The sequence below is a fragment of the Micromys minutus genome (assembly GCF_963924665.1).
Source record: "Micromys minutus genome assembly, chromosome: 1".
Classification (NCBI taxonomy): domain Eukaryota; kingdom Metazoa; phylum Chordata; class Mammalia; order Rodentia; family Muridae; genus Micromys; species Micromys minutus.
This window is the reverse complement of record NC_137969.1, coordinates 220,162,471-220,178,103: the sequence shown is the minus strand read 5'-3', so window position 1 is coordinate 220,178,103 and position 15,633 is coordinate 220,162,471. Positions and strand designations below refer to the sequence as shown.

The following is a 15,633-nucleotide window of genomic DNA, read 5'->3' as shown; positions in this document are numbered from 1 at the left end:
GTAGAGCAGCCTAGCTGGCCCATGAGCCTCTGCGAATTCTCCTGTCTTCTACCAAATCACTAAAACACCACTAGGATTACAGATGTCTGCTATAGCATCTAGCTTTATGTAATTTGGGGTTCTAAATTCAGATTCTCAAATTTATGTGGGATACACCTTATCCATGGAGCCATTCCCCAGCTAACATGTAATGCACACACGTAGACATTCGGAAAGCATGAAGGAAGTCAATAAAGCTAGCTTAGCCATTGCTCCAGTGTATCCCATAATGGTAACATTTGTTTCTTATAACAAGAGCTAAGATCTGTCTTAGCAATCTCAGCCTACTCCGGTCTTTATGCCATACCATAGATAGCTGGGCTTCTTTATCTTCTATGGCTCCAAGTTTGTTCCTTTCAACCTACTCTTCTCCATGTACTCTGTCCTGCTTCCATTGTTAATGTCCTAGAATTTCCTGATCTAAAAAGGGTATAGTTTTCATAAAACCAAAACATAACATGGTAGAAAGTCAAATCTTGTTGGAGTAGCCCAGAGGAAAGCCATGTTCCCCCACCTGATCTTCTGTAGAAAGAAAACCATCCGCCCAAGGTGACTTTATGGCATTTTCCTGACAGCTCCTCTTTCAGAGCTTTCTGTCAGCATGGGTTTCTGATCTCCTTTATAGATGACACTAATATGTAGCTATCTTCCTATCTTCTAAAGAAGTCATTCTGTAAAGAAATGCTTCTTTATGCTAAAATGATGCCAAACAAAGTGAGAGCCCAATACAGTCAAGAAGCAAGGATAGAACAGAGAGTTGCAGCCAGCAAAGCCCACTTCTGTCCTTTTCCGATACTCCTTTTGCCTGTGTTCACCATCTGAGCTCTATAACTTTTCTGGCCTGCTTTTCCATCTGTAGGAAGGGAAGGAGAAGGTATGCAAGACAGACACAACATTACTCTTAGAAAACATCCTAGGTTCTTTGCAAACCACAGGTCTAGGGTGGGTCCCAGATGCTGTGTTGCTACTAAAAGGTGATTCTGGTGCAGGCTTCTTGGAAGTAAAGGCTCAGATAAAAGTGTCCCAAACTTTGTTGAGCAGGAGACTTATTTTTTGGTGTGTGTGTGTGTGTGTGTGTGTCTCTGTGTGTGTGTGTTTATATGCATTCTGCCCTGAGGAAATCAGTTCAGTGCATCGACATTAGAATCTAACAATTTTTACTTTTGACACTTTTGATCAAGATCCTATTGTGGTTGCCAGCACTTAGGAATTACTACGCTAGATGAGTGTAGCTCCATCTTGGCTGCACATTGGAACCACTTGAGAAGATTTAAAAATAAATGCCAATGTTTGGAAGCTCCTTTCCTTATGAACTAAACCAGAAACCTTGGGACATGAGATCTAGAATGAGCAACTTGTATGCTCCTAATTTGAACTCAGGACTGAGAAACCGTGGTCACCATCTTAAAAGAAAATTACAGTATTACAGTTCTTAGACTTGCCTTTAACTGATAAATTATGTGTATGTATTCATGTGGCCAATATGATGTCTTGATGCATGTATGCATTGTAGGATGATCAAATCAGTCCAATGACTATCCATCACATCAAATATGTGTCTTGTCTTTCGGATAAGAACATCAAAATTCTTCTTTTACTAAATTTAAGAGCAACAGTCATCCTGCAACAAAGCATAGGAATCTATAGTGCCCGTGCACACCTGTGTGCTCTTTTGCCCTCCCATCTCCTTTTCTCAGCCTCTGGTAAGCATGCAACCTTTTTTTCTCTCCTTTTCTTTCCATAGTTTTTCAAATTTCTCATAGCCCCAAGAAATCATTTTGAATCAAGTATTTGGATTTTAAGTTTCTAAATGCTTGAGGGAAGTTGTTTTGTTTCACATCTATCTTCGGATGAAGCCAGGTTGTACTTTCAAGCCCCAAGCCATTGTAGAAATCTATCTAAGCACCTGCTGATGCACAGAATTGTAGCTTCTGATACCTCAGTTCCCTGGTGGGCAATCATACTTGACTCATAGGCACTCATAGGACCATATTTGTCTAGTTGAGCCCCTGGAAGTGACATGTTTGTGAACATCTTGAAGAGCTGGAGTAGCCTGGGTGTTAAAGGAAGGTCAGTAATCTGGAATCCATGGCTGTGAGTGCTGTGAAAGTGAGGACAAGCTAGAACTAGATGTCCTGTCAAGACCAGTGGCAGCAGTGGCTGTGGTGGCAGCTGCTGCTCCTGCTGCTGCTGCTGCTGACGATGCCAGTGCTAAAGACAAGGAGGACAGAAATGGCCACTTAGAATTCTGGGAAATTTTCTAAACCATATCATGCTACTGACCTTCTAGTATAATCCCACCTTCCAGATCCTAACTTGTCTTCTTTTCAGTGAGCTAGTCCTTTATAATCACATTTCCTGCACCCGCTCTGCTTTACAGCTGAAAGATATTAAAAACTTCTGGGAAGTAATTTTAATTAAAGCTACTGTTGTTCTTAATACCTGTTAATGGCATAACATTTCTCATCTGTTGAAACAAGAAATATATGACTTCATGGAGACAGTAATATGAGCGTAGTGTATATACACACAGTACTTTGTCTACTACATATGCAGGTTTATAAAATTGGCTCAGCAGCTTATGTCTAGCTTAGCTGTGTTTTATTTCTCACTTTCTGTTTACTTGTAATTGACGTCGGCCTGATATAAATGTACGGGTTTCAGTTTGTAGGCCCAATAGGAAGAGGTGTCTTCTGTTGTAGTTGTTCTGTGCATGTACACATGGGTGCTCACACACACCCACTAAACACACTGCTAGCTGTCTCTGCACTTATGGCACAGTTACACATGGGTGCTCACACACACCCACTAAGCACACTGCTAGCTGTCTCTGCACTTACGGCACAGTTGGAAAAAATCTTGCCAATAGCACACTATAATATTTTATGAAGATACTTTTGCTCTAATAGTTTATGAAGATTTTGCTTATATTACTCATTATTAGTCTCCATAATTACCCAGAGGGGTGCTTATAACTATTGCTAATTTGTAGATGTAGAAACTGATACTTTAATTGAAATCTCCAGGCTTTCTGTATTACTCTCAGTAATGTTGACACTCAATCTGGACACGGCAAACGGGATGATCAATGGGACTCACATTGTTGTGAACATTTTACCAGATGATGACTTCTTATATGAGCAATATGGCAAATTTGTTCAATTATGTTTCTTTTAATAAAATATCCAGAAATGGGAGTAAGAATTCTTACAGTTGTCTTTCATAAGGCCAGAATCATATCATTAAGACCCAGCAGGAGGGACAAGGAATGGCGTGGTTTAAGTACTTTACTCTCAGAGTCTAAATGGCTAGTCTCAAGTTTGAAGCACAAAGGCAAAGACACATCTCCCAGACTATTTTCCAAGCTTACAACAACTTTTAAAGTTCTGAGTTATTACTTCTCACTGGTTGTGCAAGCAAACACTAGTGTATACCCTGGAAATATCTAACCCCCCCATCCAGCATTATTCAGTATAACTCAGTATATTTTTAAAATGGATTTGAAACAATGCACACTGTCTGTTGCCCATTTTTGGTTGGAACTTCCATTTTCTTTTCCATGGAAAACTCTGCCTCCAAATCACTAAGAGGAGTGGGCCCTCCCTGCTGGGGTTTCTTTTGATTGTCTCTTTCATCTGAAATCTGCTTTTTCATCTAAAGCATAAAAGAGACCTGGCTTCCCCCAGAAAGAGTTTGAGTATGCACATACCTCAGCCAGGAGTTCGAATTTGGAGAACGTGCCTTTTGGATTCTGCCTTAAGACCCCTGAGCACCTGGGCTCTGTGAACCTCTGACATGTGGATGGTGAATCAGGAAGATGGTGACAAGGATACTGCCTGGGTTAGATATGAGGGCTGCAGATTCAGAACAATGCATTATGGAGTGGGGGCTCCTGCTTTTGTTGACTGCTTTGTCCTCACATGGACATACTGGTGGGTAGTGATGGCTGCCCTGCCGAGCTGTAGTCTTCAAGATGGTCCTGTTGAAAAGCAGGGGAAGCAGTTGAGCTATAGGAGGAAGACGTGGCAGAGCCAAGAAAGAACAAGCAGAGTTCTGGTTTTAAACCCAACAGATGATTTGAAGCAAGAATCTTCATGATATAGAGAGGTCTGCAAAGCCTTTGGAGGGTCGCTTAAGACAGACTTTCCAGCGATTCAGTGAAATTTAACACAATTGAAAACTGAAACAGATTATAAAATAGCACATGACATGCAGTAAGTATTGTTTAGGAAATTTGGGGGTTATGCACTTCATGTGCATTGCTTTTGGTGAACTCCCATTTATGTAAAGCTGCTTTCTAAGTGGTTTCTGAGAGGAAAAAAACAAACAAACAAAAAACCAAACCAAAACCAAAAAAAAAACAAACAAATAAACAAAAAAACACCCAGCTAAGGAAGCATGTTAGGGTTTCAACATTTCTTTCACTTTTTAAAAAGCACATGGGTCCCTGTTGCCAGAGCATTGGGAATTCTTTCAATCAATAAGTAATATATTATATTGCAAATTTAAAAAGTTTTAAATTAGCAATTGAAAATATACATTTTGTATCTTTATATGGTAAATAATATGGGGTTTTAGTATATGAGTGCATTGTAGAGAAGCTAGATCGAGTTACGTAACACATGTACTACATCACATATTTTTTTTGTTATCAAGAATAAAATCTACTCCCTTGGTGACTTTCAAATATACAATATATTGCTGTAACTATAGTTGTCATGGAAACTGTAGTTCTCTCAAACTTACAATTGCTAACTAGTTTTATGTCCTTTGACTACATCTATTCCCCTACCCTTTAGTCCCTGGTAACTTAGCGCCATTTTTTCTCTCAGTTTTGTGTGTTTCAATTTTGTACTTTATATGTACCTATGTAATATGTAAATGCAGAGACAAATGCAGTATTTGTCGTTGGCTTATTTTACTTAAAGTAAAGTCTTCAGAGCTCACTCATGTTGCCAATGACAGGGTTCCCTAATTTTGAAGAATGTACATTATTCCATTATACATATATGATACATTTTGTTCAGCCTCTTGTATATTGTGTACAAGTAGAGGATGTGTGTGTGTGTGTGTGTGTGTGTGTGTGTGTGTGTGAGTGAGTGTGGAAATAAATGCATGTGGTCCTCACTGAATGTGGTATAGAGGAAGCAGAGCTAAGGTCTCCTTGAGTGTTTGATAGGCAAAGGGGTGCAGGAAAAGTAAGAGCCGACTTTGGAGTTGAAAAGGAAATTTAACCTAAACCTAACAGTGTGACCTTTGGGATTAAGGGTCAATATGCTTATATCAGAGGGAGGGCTGCTTACAAGTCTAGGGCTGGAATTGAGATCTGATTGCGTAAGAGATCTGGCCTTCCTGAGCTGCACGAAGAGACATGGGGTTTCAAGAAGAGGAGTTGATGTTGGTTGAATAGACTGAAAATCAGGAAGAATGAAGACTTTGCAGCCACATGGCCTACCATGGCTTTCAGTCACTGTGGGTATGACTTATAGATTAGACAGGGCAACCTAACCTGGACTAATAGAGAAAACAAAATCGCCTTTGACAATTATAATCGATGCCATGTAGAAATGAAAACGCCATGCACTTCAAGAGGAATTTATGCTTTCTGACTCATCTTTGCAGGAAACAGCTAATCTTCCTCATCAGGCTAGCTGCGTTCTCCGAGGGATACTGTTAACTATTCTCATAATGAGGACTTAACTCAAATGCCAGTTTTTTTTTTTAAACATGCACCAGAGGGAGAGGAGTATTATTCCTTTGTGTTTTCTAAGCTTATGTGCAGTTAAGGGTTCTTGAATGTATGAGAGCGGACAAATGTACACACGCGCACTTCAAGACAGTGAGCACTGACAGCTCCCAGGAAGTTGTTATTGTTGTTGTTGTTGTTACTTATTTATTTCTTAACATCTCAAATGTTGCTCCTCCCAGTCCCCCACTGCAGACTTCCTCTGTACCTTTGGCTCTGAAGTGGCAACCTCCCTATATCCCCCATCCTGGTGCATCAAGTCTTAGCAGGATTTGGCACATCCTCTCTCACTGACACCAGATGTGGCTGACCCCAAAAAGTTATTGTTATTTTTTTCTCCTTCCTGTCGTTTCTTCATTCCTTTCAGAAATCATTGTCATGGGTAATTAGCAGAGCCATCACTTTAAGCTCCGTCACAACTCCAGTGTAAAGGAAACTGCTGTGTGACCCGTGTGCCACTGCCACTGAAGCTAATCCATTCTCTTGAGGAATGCTAGGGTGGTGAGGCAGGAGTGTGGGGGCACCCTCACAGAAGCAGGGTAAGGGGGGAGGGGCTAGGAGGTTTGCAGTGGGGAAATTGGGAAAGGGGATAACATGTAAATGTAAATAAATAAAAAAAGATCTATTTAAAAACAATAAAATCCATTCTCTTGATCGGCATTGTTCCCAGGGCTTTGACTTGAACTGTTCTCTTTTCTTTTTTTAAATGGACCTTTTGTTCATGTGAGTTTTCATTTCACTTGAGTGGACGAGTAAGATGGACTGTTTGGGTTAGAGATATATATATTTAACTTTACAAGAAATTATACTTGAAACTGCTCACAGCATTTCGTATTTTTATAGCATATTTATATCTAGGTCCAGTGGTCCCATTTCCTTACCAGGAAGGTAGTATTAGCCTTTGCAACTACTCTGGTGGATGAGTGGTAGGCTGTCACTGTGCTATTAGTTTGTTCTGTCTTCACGTCTTGTGAGTGAGACCATACACTATTGGCTGTGCCATACCTTGAGACATCCGTTCAAATGATATCCCCAGCATTTTACAATAATTCTTTATATATCCTGGGCTAACTTTGTGTACCTATATTATGAATATTTTCTCCCAGAATGTAGGTTTCCATTTTATTTTCTCAACAGTGTTCTTGGGGGTTATTTTGCATCAATTCATCAACACTTACTTTTATGCTGATTGATATATGAATTTTATATGATACACTTTTGTCTTCCTCAAGACTGCTAATTCCTTCTTGTGTATTTCTTCTGTCTTTACTTTATTTATGACTTTCACTTCTCTTATGAGATCTAGGACCTTTGGCCCCTTAGCCTTATGTGACTTGGCTTCATCATTCCATCAACTGTCCCCACTGAGAGTCTTCTCAGGGTAGACAGATAGAAAAGTCCCTGTTTTCTAAGGGATTTGTCTTTCTTCAGTTTCTACCCATTTTTGGTCATTATTGCCCCCAAAAGGCATTTTTTTATACATCATCCTGGGCTCAAATTATTATCTATTCTCTAGATCATTTTGATAGTTGCTTTACTAACATTCTTAATATGTAAACTTGATAAGAAGAACACAGAGTATGTTCTTTTAGCTTTTTTTCCACTCCAATATCTGACTCAGAGGTCTACCTTTCACATAGCAACTACCACTAATTGTTGAATTGCATTGCTGTTTGGGGGGGGGGGGACCAATTCTGAGTCAGGATTTCAAGCCTGTCACTTACAATTTAATTTCTATTTTTAGATTCTACTTGAAGAGGAGCCCAAAGGAGATTATTTCATAGTAGATTTTAAAAGTAGACTATTCTTTTCTACTTTTAAAGTTTATTTCAAAGATGTTTATTTAAAATGATTTTCATTTATATGTTATTATTATTTGTTAAAGTTGCAGCCTACAACTGTTGCTTTTTCAACCACAGATAATACTCAAATATATATATGAATACATATATATGAACTACATATATATGAACTACATATATATGAACTACATATATATGAACTACATATATATGAACTACATATATATGAACTACATATATATGAACTACATATATATGAACTACATATATATGAACTACATATATATGAACTACATATATATGAACTACATATATATGAACTACATATATATGAACTACATATATATGAACTACATATATATGAACTACATATATATTAACTACATATATATGAACTACATATATATGAACTACATATATATTAACTACATATATTTGCAAGGCTCTATATCTCCTGTAGAAGTGATGGATTTTGATACCTTTTGATATTTGATAGATTTTGAATGACTTTTAATTCCAAAGAGGACTCTTTAATTCTTTTCTTAGATTAGATTTTTCAAGATCAAGTAATTTAACGAACAAAAAATTTGTCCCATCACATCTCATTTATATTAATAGCATTTTTGGAGGAACATACTTAGTTTACCTCTGTTATAACATCAATATCTTTAATTTGTTGAAAAGAGACTCCAGCCTATCTAATAGATGAAGACATGTTTAGACATCACTATACTGACTAAAAAGCCCACTCTTCTTCCATTAGGCACTTGACTGTAAAGAGGTGCCATATCCGTTGTGTTCCGTTGGAATTTTGGGTTGTGCAGATGTCATTGGCCATCATGTTTAGTGGATTATAGCAGTGGCTTACAATATACAGCTATTGCATCTGTTCATCTTAAAACATTTCCGCTTTTGATCTCTTGAAAGACAAAGACAAAGGTTGTTCACTAAAGCTAACCAATTCTCTCTTTTTTCTCTAGAATCAAGTTTCTTACTGGGAAACGCCCAAATTGTGGACTGGCCTGTAGTTTATAGTAATGACGGTTTTTGTAAACTCTCTGGATATCATCGAGCTGACGTCATGCAGAAAAGCAGCACTTGCAGGTAAGTGGATTGAACAACGTTGAAAAATTTTTCAAGTAGGAACAAAATTCTGAGAGTGGAGAGAAATTTTTGTTTACTTATCCTCATGACTGAATGAAAATTATGTAAAGAAAGTTTACAAAAGACTTAATTGTGAACAGCAAATATGGATTTTAGGAGCTGATTCTGATAACTTTTGCAAAGGAGGGCTTTTGCTTATATGTGAATTGCTTCACTCATTAAAAGCTTTTCATCACCTATAATGAACCAGGGAGTCGCACAGATCCTGGAGTAGTCAGTATTAGGGAGCCACGGATGCCACTGATACCTCTGGAGCAATTAAAATAGTCCCTAACAAATAGAAAACAGAGTTTACAAGAATGTAAAGGCACAGAAATGAATCCTACCAATTACAGTGAGCCGGTCACATGCCATTATAGCGTTCACATAGACATCCCAGCTGTTGGTTTTGTTCTTACGTAAAACAGAATTTGATATTGTATTAGTTATGAAACTTTAAAAATAGGTCATATCTACAAGTTTATGAAGAATTGTGATAAAAGGGGATCAGAAAACAAACAGAGAAAGAAAACTATACATAAGGAACTAACTTAGATCTAAAACCTTTTCACCATATTTTAGTAAGGACAGATGGGACCCCCCCCCCATGCCGACACTTTAGTTTTTCTTTAAATTTCTCACTTAACTAAGTGTTGGAGTCAAATTATTTTGGAACTGAAAAGGATCTGGACTTTTCTTTCTGGCTTAAGTTCTAAGAAAACAGGGGGTCTAAGGGACTTGCCTGGAGAATTAGATTTCTGGATTTTGTTTCCTACCCATTTATATTGAGACGCTGTGTGTGTGTATGTGTGTGTGTGTGTGTGTGTGTGTGTTATTGCATGTACATGAGGTATATATGTGAAGGATGTGCATCTTTATGAAGTCTAAAACTGACACTACAGAATAACCTTTCCAAGACAAATTCGAGCACCCTTAAACCAACCGAATCACATTTGGCCACAATGGGTGTGCAGGGCCAGTCATTAGCAAGTTAAACCAGAAGCTTAGATGATTTTCATATTTATCAGGGCTTGAGAAACAATCTGTTCACACTTTCTCAATGTTCCTGCATCAGACACCCTCAGTTTTCTCTACTGAGGTTAGCCCTACATTTTATCTACACTCCAAAGAATAAACTATAAAGAATAAATGAGGGAAAAAAAAACTGTGGCCTGTGGATGGGCCACATCTTTGGCAGTACTGATATTTTTAAAACATGGGTACACATATGATCTTTGTGCTAAAAAAATAAATCAAAAAACAAAACCACCTCCCCCAGACCACTAAGGGTGTGTTCGGTGCTGTGAAAGGTGGCAAGATTTGTCTTGTGTGACATTGTTTCCATATGTCTTCAGAAGAGTTAGGAAAAAGGAAAACTTTCTGGTCAACCTTATTTTGTGGGACAGGTACTATAATGAACCCAACAGAACATAGATGCTCCCCCATTTCTTCTTCTTAGATGGTTGGAATCTTGTGCGTGTGTGTGTGTGTGTGTGTGTGTGTGTGTGTGTGTGTGTGTGTGTGATGTTATTTTGCACCTAATGAGATCTATGATTTCCTCAAGCAATATGTGCTTGTCCTTTCTCTGACTCCAGATAGCTCATGTGTGTATCATGTTATCGTGTTGGTTTTAAATGAACTAACCATAATTGTGTATGCATGTATTATGTGTGCATGTATTATGTATGTGTGTGTGTGTGTGTGTGTGTGTGTGTGTGTATGTGTATGTGTGTGATATGTATAAGTATATGTTGAGGTGAATGGCTGTGCTTATGCATGTGGAGGCCAGGGGAGAGCATCCTGTGTCTTCCTTTATTGCTCTTCATCCCCTCTTCCTTCCTTCCTTCCTTCCTTCCTTCCTTCCTTCTTTCCTTCCTTCCTTGTAGCAAGGTCTTTCACTGAACTAAAAGCTTACTGTTTGAATTAGGTCATCTGGCTAGTGAGCCTCTGGGCTCTACTTGTTTTTGTCCTTCAACAATGGGGTTACAGATGTGGGCTCCTATACCTAACACTTATACGAGAGCTCGGAATTTGAACTGAGGTTCTTGGTATTCTTACTCATTAAATCATCTCACCAGCTCTTGCTGGAGGGCTTATTCCTATTGCTTTGTTGTTTTTGAGAAGATTGGCTATTGCAATCTGAATCTTTCTTCTCCCTGGGCTCCCCTCTTCACCTCTGCAGGTTTTAGAGAGAGGGTTTCACTAGCCCCGACTGCACTGGAATTCACTCTGTAGACCAGGATGGCCTCAAACACTGGGATTCACTTGCCTCTGACTCTCCTGTGCTAGAATTAAAAGTGTGAACAGCCATGTCTAGTGCTATCTGGGTATCTTTTGAAAATTTCCTTCCTTCTTGTGTCCCATATGTTTGTTCTATCTCATGATGTTTTATTTGGTAACAGTTTTATTTCTATGGATAAATGCATAAAAATGCTTGTGCATATACTTATACATTTTTTTTTTGTTCTAAAGAGTTACCTTTTCCTTCATGTCACTAGTACCAGGATAAGTATCTTGAAAATAGAAATTCTATCATATGTACTTTAAACATTTTTAATTTGTTTTGTATCATTTATTAATTCATCCATCCATCAATCAGTCTGCTTGCCTAGCTGTCTGTATATCTATCTATCTGCTTATCCAATTATTGTGTGTATGTGCCCCGTGTCGTGGAATGATTATCGATGATGAGGTACAACCTGTGCCAGTTGGCTCTCTCCATCCACCATGTAAGCTCCAGGAATTGAACTCAGGTAGTCAGCAACATGTCACCATCCTCACTGAGCCATCTCACCAGCCCCCACTCAATTTTGAAAGCACTATATAAAATACAGGAGTGCTTATTTATATGTCTTTGTTAGATCATATTGTTTACCTTTGCAGTAAATTGTAATGTAGGTCTCCTATGCTCCTGAAAAGCATGCTTTTATTTATGGCATGTCATTCCAAGTGTTAAAGCATTCCAGGACATTTAGGACAATTTGGACTTTTCTATTGTGAGACGAGGTGCGCATGTCTTCCCTCAAGTCTTCTGCATCTCTGCGAGACACACTTTCAGAGTAGCTGATGAATGGACAATACCCCAGCCCTGACAGCTTTCATTAGAAGCAGATTGTGTAAATACTATTCCATTTTAAACTTTCTCTTTCCTCTCTAAATAACAAACAAACAAACAACAAACAAAAACTTTATCCATATTGTGTTGGCTGTACCGTTATTTAGAAGCCTGAAGACCAAGAAACAATCAGAATATTGAACTGTAGGAAATTTGTTTAAACTATTGTCACAAAGCCCTAACTTCCTAAACCACATATATTGAGAGCACAACAGTGAACAAAGCAAATAAGAAATTTCAGAATTTGTATAGGAAATGAGACTATAACCAACCAAGCCATATATATATATATGTATACGTATATGTATATGTATATAATAGGATCTGTGCTGTGAGCTTAATTTTTTATGACATGCAGATTTTTCTCCTTATTTCTTGAGTATTTTTATAAAATCTTTTGGACATGTGATGCAAGGAGAAAGAGGAAGGGGAGGAGAGAATTACACCCAAATCTAGAAACGTAAAGTTGGTATTAAAGGTTATACATTATCGGCAATGATTCCAGAATCATTGAATTGAATATGCTGATCAGTCACTTCCCACAGCAAAGGGCTTTGAAAAGAAATCAAACAATTTTACTGATTTTTGCATCTGTGCAATTCTTTTTACTAATCTTTAAAGTTAGCATACAAAGGAATGGGGTTCATTATGGCATTTTCACAAAAATATGTCACTGTACTTTATTTATTTTTACTTAATCACTTTAAATCCTGCTCACTGCCCCTCCCACTCATCTCCTCTCACAATCCTCCACTGCATCCCCCCTCCCCTTCTCCTATGAGTAGGTGCCCCCCCTCCCCAAATATCTCCCCCTGGCACATCAAGTTTCTGGGAGGCTAGGCTCATCCAGACAAGGCAGCACAGGTAGAAGAACATAGCTCATGAGCAGACAACAGCTTTTGGGATAGTTCCCATGCCAGTTGTTTGGGACCCACATGACGACCACGCTGCACATCTGCTACATATATGAAAGGAGACCTAGGTCTATCCTATATGTGCTCTTTGGTTGGTGGTTCAGACTCTGAGAGCTCCAAAGGGTCCAGGTTAGTTGACTCTTGTTGGTCTTCCAGTAGAGTGCCTATCATTTTGGGGCCTGCAATCCTTTTTCCTGTTCTTCCATAAAAGTCCACAAGCTCCATCTACTATTTGGCTGTAGGTGTCTGCATCTGTCGGAGTCAGCTGCTGGGTGGAGAATAGATATGTTAGACTGCTTGGTGCTTGCCTATGGGATGGGTCTTAAGTTGGGCTGATTATTGGTTGGCAATTCCCTCAGTCTCTGCTCCATTCCCAGCCTCATTTTTCTTCTTTATCTTCCTCCTCCACTGTCCTCCCTCACCTTCCCAGCTCCTCCTCGCTGGTCCTCTTCCTCAGACAGTTCTCCCTCATGCTTTTAGGTTACAAGTATTCCATTACTCTCCTTTCCACCACCTCTATGTTCAATGCAAACAAAGAATTAATAATAAAAAAGTGCCACTAAATCTGGAAAGGAAGATGACATAAAATTTCTTTCCAAAGATTCAATTAGTCAAGATAGTAGGTCTTGAGGCCATCAGCAAAAACAGTTTAATATGTAGGATCTAAACATGTTTTTACTGATTTTAATGACTATTTTTATTCAAATGTATGAAAATAAGAAATCAGTGACTCACAGCTCAGTGAGTCTCACTATGACACTATGTAACAGAGAAAAGCAATAGTATGTGATATACATGGTGTGTATTATTTGATTATTTGAATTGAAGTCAGTAGGATTAGGGCGATGATGAGAGAAATTCTGGACCATTATAATTTTAAAACATTCAAATGTAAATTGCTCTACAGGAAAAATATTTAAAAAATGTAAAATTGTGCTTTTCTGATATCAAGAGACTGAGATTTATTTCTTTTGTCCAACTTCTCCTGCACTGGACTGAATCAAATTAAACACAGCTCTCAGTTCCTCACAGCACCGCCATTGCAACGTTTTTATTTGTACAAAGCTTTCCATTCATTCTTCCCTCGAGCTCAACTTCTTCCGAAGCTTACCTCAGATGCACACAGTGTGTCCTGCGTCCTTGGGATGTGCACGCTGTGTTCTGTGCATGCCTTCACCACTCATTTGATTCTAGAGATGGAGTTGCATTTGATATGTCCATTCCTAAGGCCTTCAGGATTTCATAGTCCCTTCCATAGCTGAGGCTTCTGCTTTCTGCTTCCTTGCTGTGCCCTAACACACAGCACTCTCTTATTTTTGTTTTCATCAGAGTAAAATGAGAAAAAAAATTGTATGACATATCAGGATTCCAAAGAATTTTCAACTCATTTTGTTTTATAATTTAGTAAGTGAGTTTCTAAGCACCAGATTGTTTGCTGTATGTTGGTAGACACAGAAATTATTGGCTGTTCAAAGGATGGTAGCTTCTAGGGGAAGAAGTTCTGGCATTCAAAACCTGTTGTCAGGGCTTATGTGGGGACCACTGCAGCCTCATTTTCCCATTAGCCTAAAACTTTGGAGAAATCTGCTCTGCTTGTGTTTCTGAGATGATGGGGCTGAAGGGCAATTATGTAGGCTAGTCAGGGGGGCTTGAGGAGCAGACAGATGCTTTCAAAACTACTGCCATCCATTGGAAAGTCATTCCCAATCCTTACCCAGCTCATCAAATTGGACAGCAAAGCAGAAATGTTAAGAAGTAGACTATGAGATTCTACTGGCTGTTTTTTCCACACAAGAGTGCAGCAGACATGATGGGTGGAGGTCATTGGGTTCCATTTGGCTGATGCCTCTGTTTCTCAAGGGACCATGGAGGAAAACTGTAGGAGGGAAGAGGCACCTCAGCACCATGGAACTCCTTAAAGGGTACCTGGTACTAATCTAATCTCCCTTGATTACCTGCCATGGATCTAACATTTATGACCCCGTCTAAATTCCTTTAAGTCAGCATAAATAAATGGGTTGTAAAAACCCTTTTTTTAGGATCTACTGTATAAAGCAATGCCTTCGGATTTTTTTTAAACTACTTCTTTCAGATTCCAAAGATGATGGTTTTGTTTGAGTTTTCGGCTTACCAACTTAGCTCTCTCTCAGGGCTCTTTTGTTTTCTTCTTTGACTACACATCTCAGTTTATGCTCCACCTTTCATCTGTCTAAGGACTCTGCAGTTGCAACTATTCCCAAGCTGAACCCCATGCTTAGCGACAGCATAACTCACTGTGCGCTGGTTCTTTGGTGAAGCACGTTGGGATGTGAATTGGTCTGCACATGTTGCCCTTATAAGTAATGTCTACATGCTTGTGATGCCTTTGTCTAGAGCCATTGCTAGCCAATGGCAAAGCAAGATATGTTAATGGAGCTCATGATTAGGTTATTTATTTATTTAGAGTTACAAGGATTTTTTCCCCCTTCTGTTGGAAGTCTATCAACCTTACCGTTGTCTTGGTTGTTAAATATAACAAGGACTGTTTACGAGATTTCCAGAAGAGAAGACAGAATGCAAGAATAAAGAAATCTTGCTATGTGCCAAAGACACATTTCTCAAAGATGTCCTTGGACATATATAAATGGAAGATAAGCAGATGGCTAGGCAAGCCTAGCCAAGCCTGGGCTAGTTTTGAAGAGAACTTATCCCCTCCATTCAAAGTTCAAATCTTATCGCTGAGTTCAGATGTTATACAGGAGCAGGCTGTGCTAGGAGGTTCACATGAGAGGAAGTCACAGAACACTGCGTGTCTCCCTGTAAGCTACAGAGACTCCATCTTTTAGCAAGCATGACCCGATTTGCATCTTTGAATGTGGGAAACCAAGGAAGGAG

General features: G+C 38.9%; 1 protein-coding gene across 1 annotated transcript in view; it reads left to right on the top strand.

Annotated features, from left to right (window-relative positions):
* KCNH5 (potassium voltage-gated channel subfamily H member 5) overlaps positions 1-15,633 on the top strand; it is a gene marked incomplete at both ends in the record, with an annotated part of 292,205 nt that overhangs the window by 14,687 nt on the left and 261,885 nt on the right. The window contains one exon of the mRNA XM_080914667.1: positions 8,568-8,691. Within this exon, the coding sequence (XP_080770793.1) occupies positions 8,568-8,691 (124 nt within the window). The remainder of the gene's footprint in view (positions 1-8,567; positions 8,692-15,633) is intronic.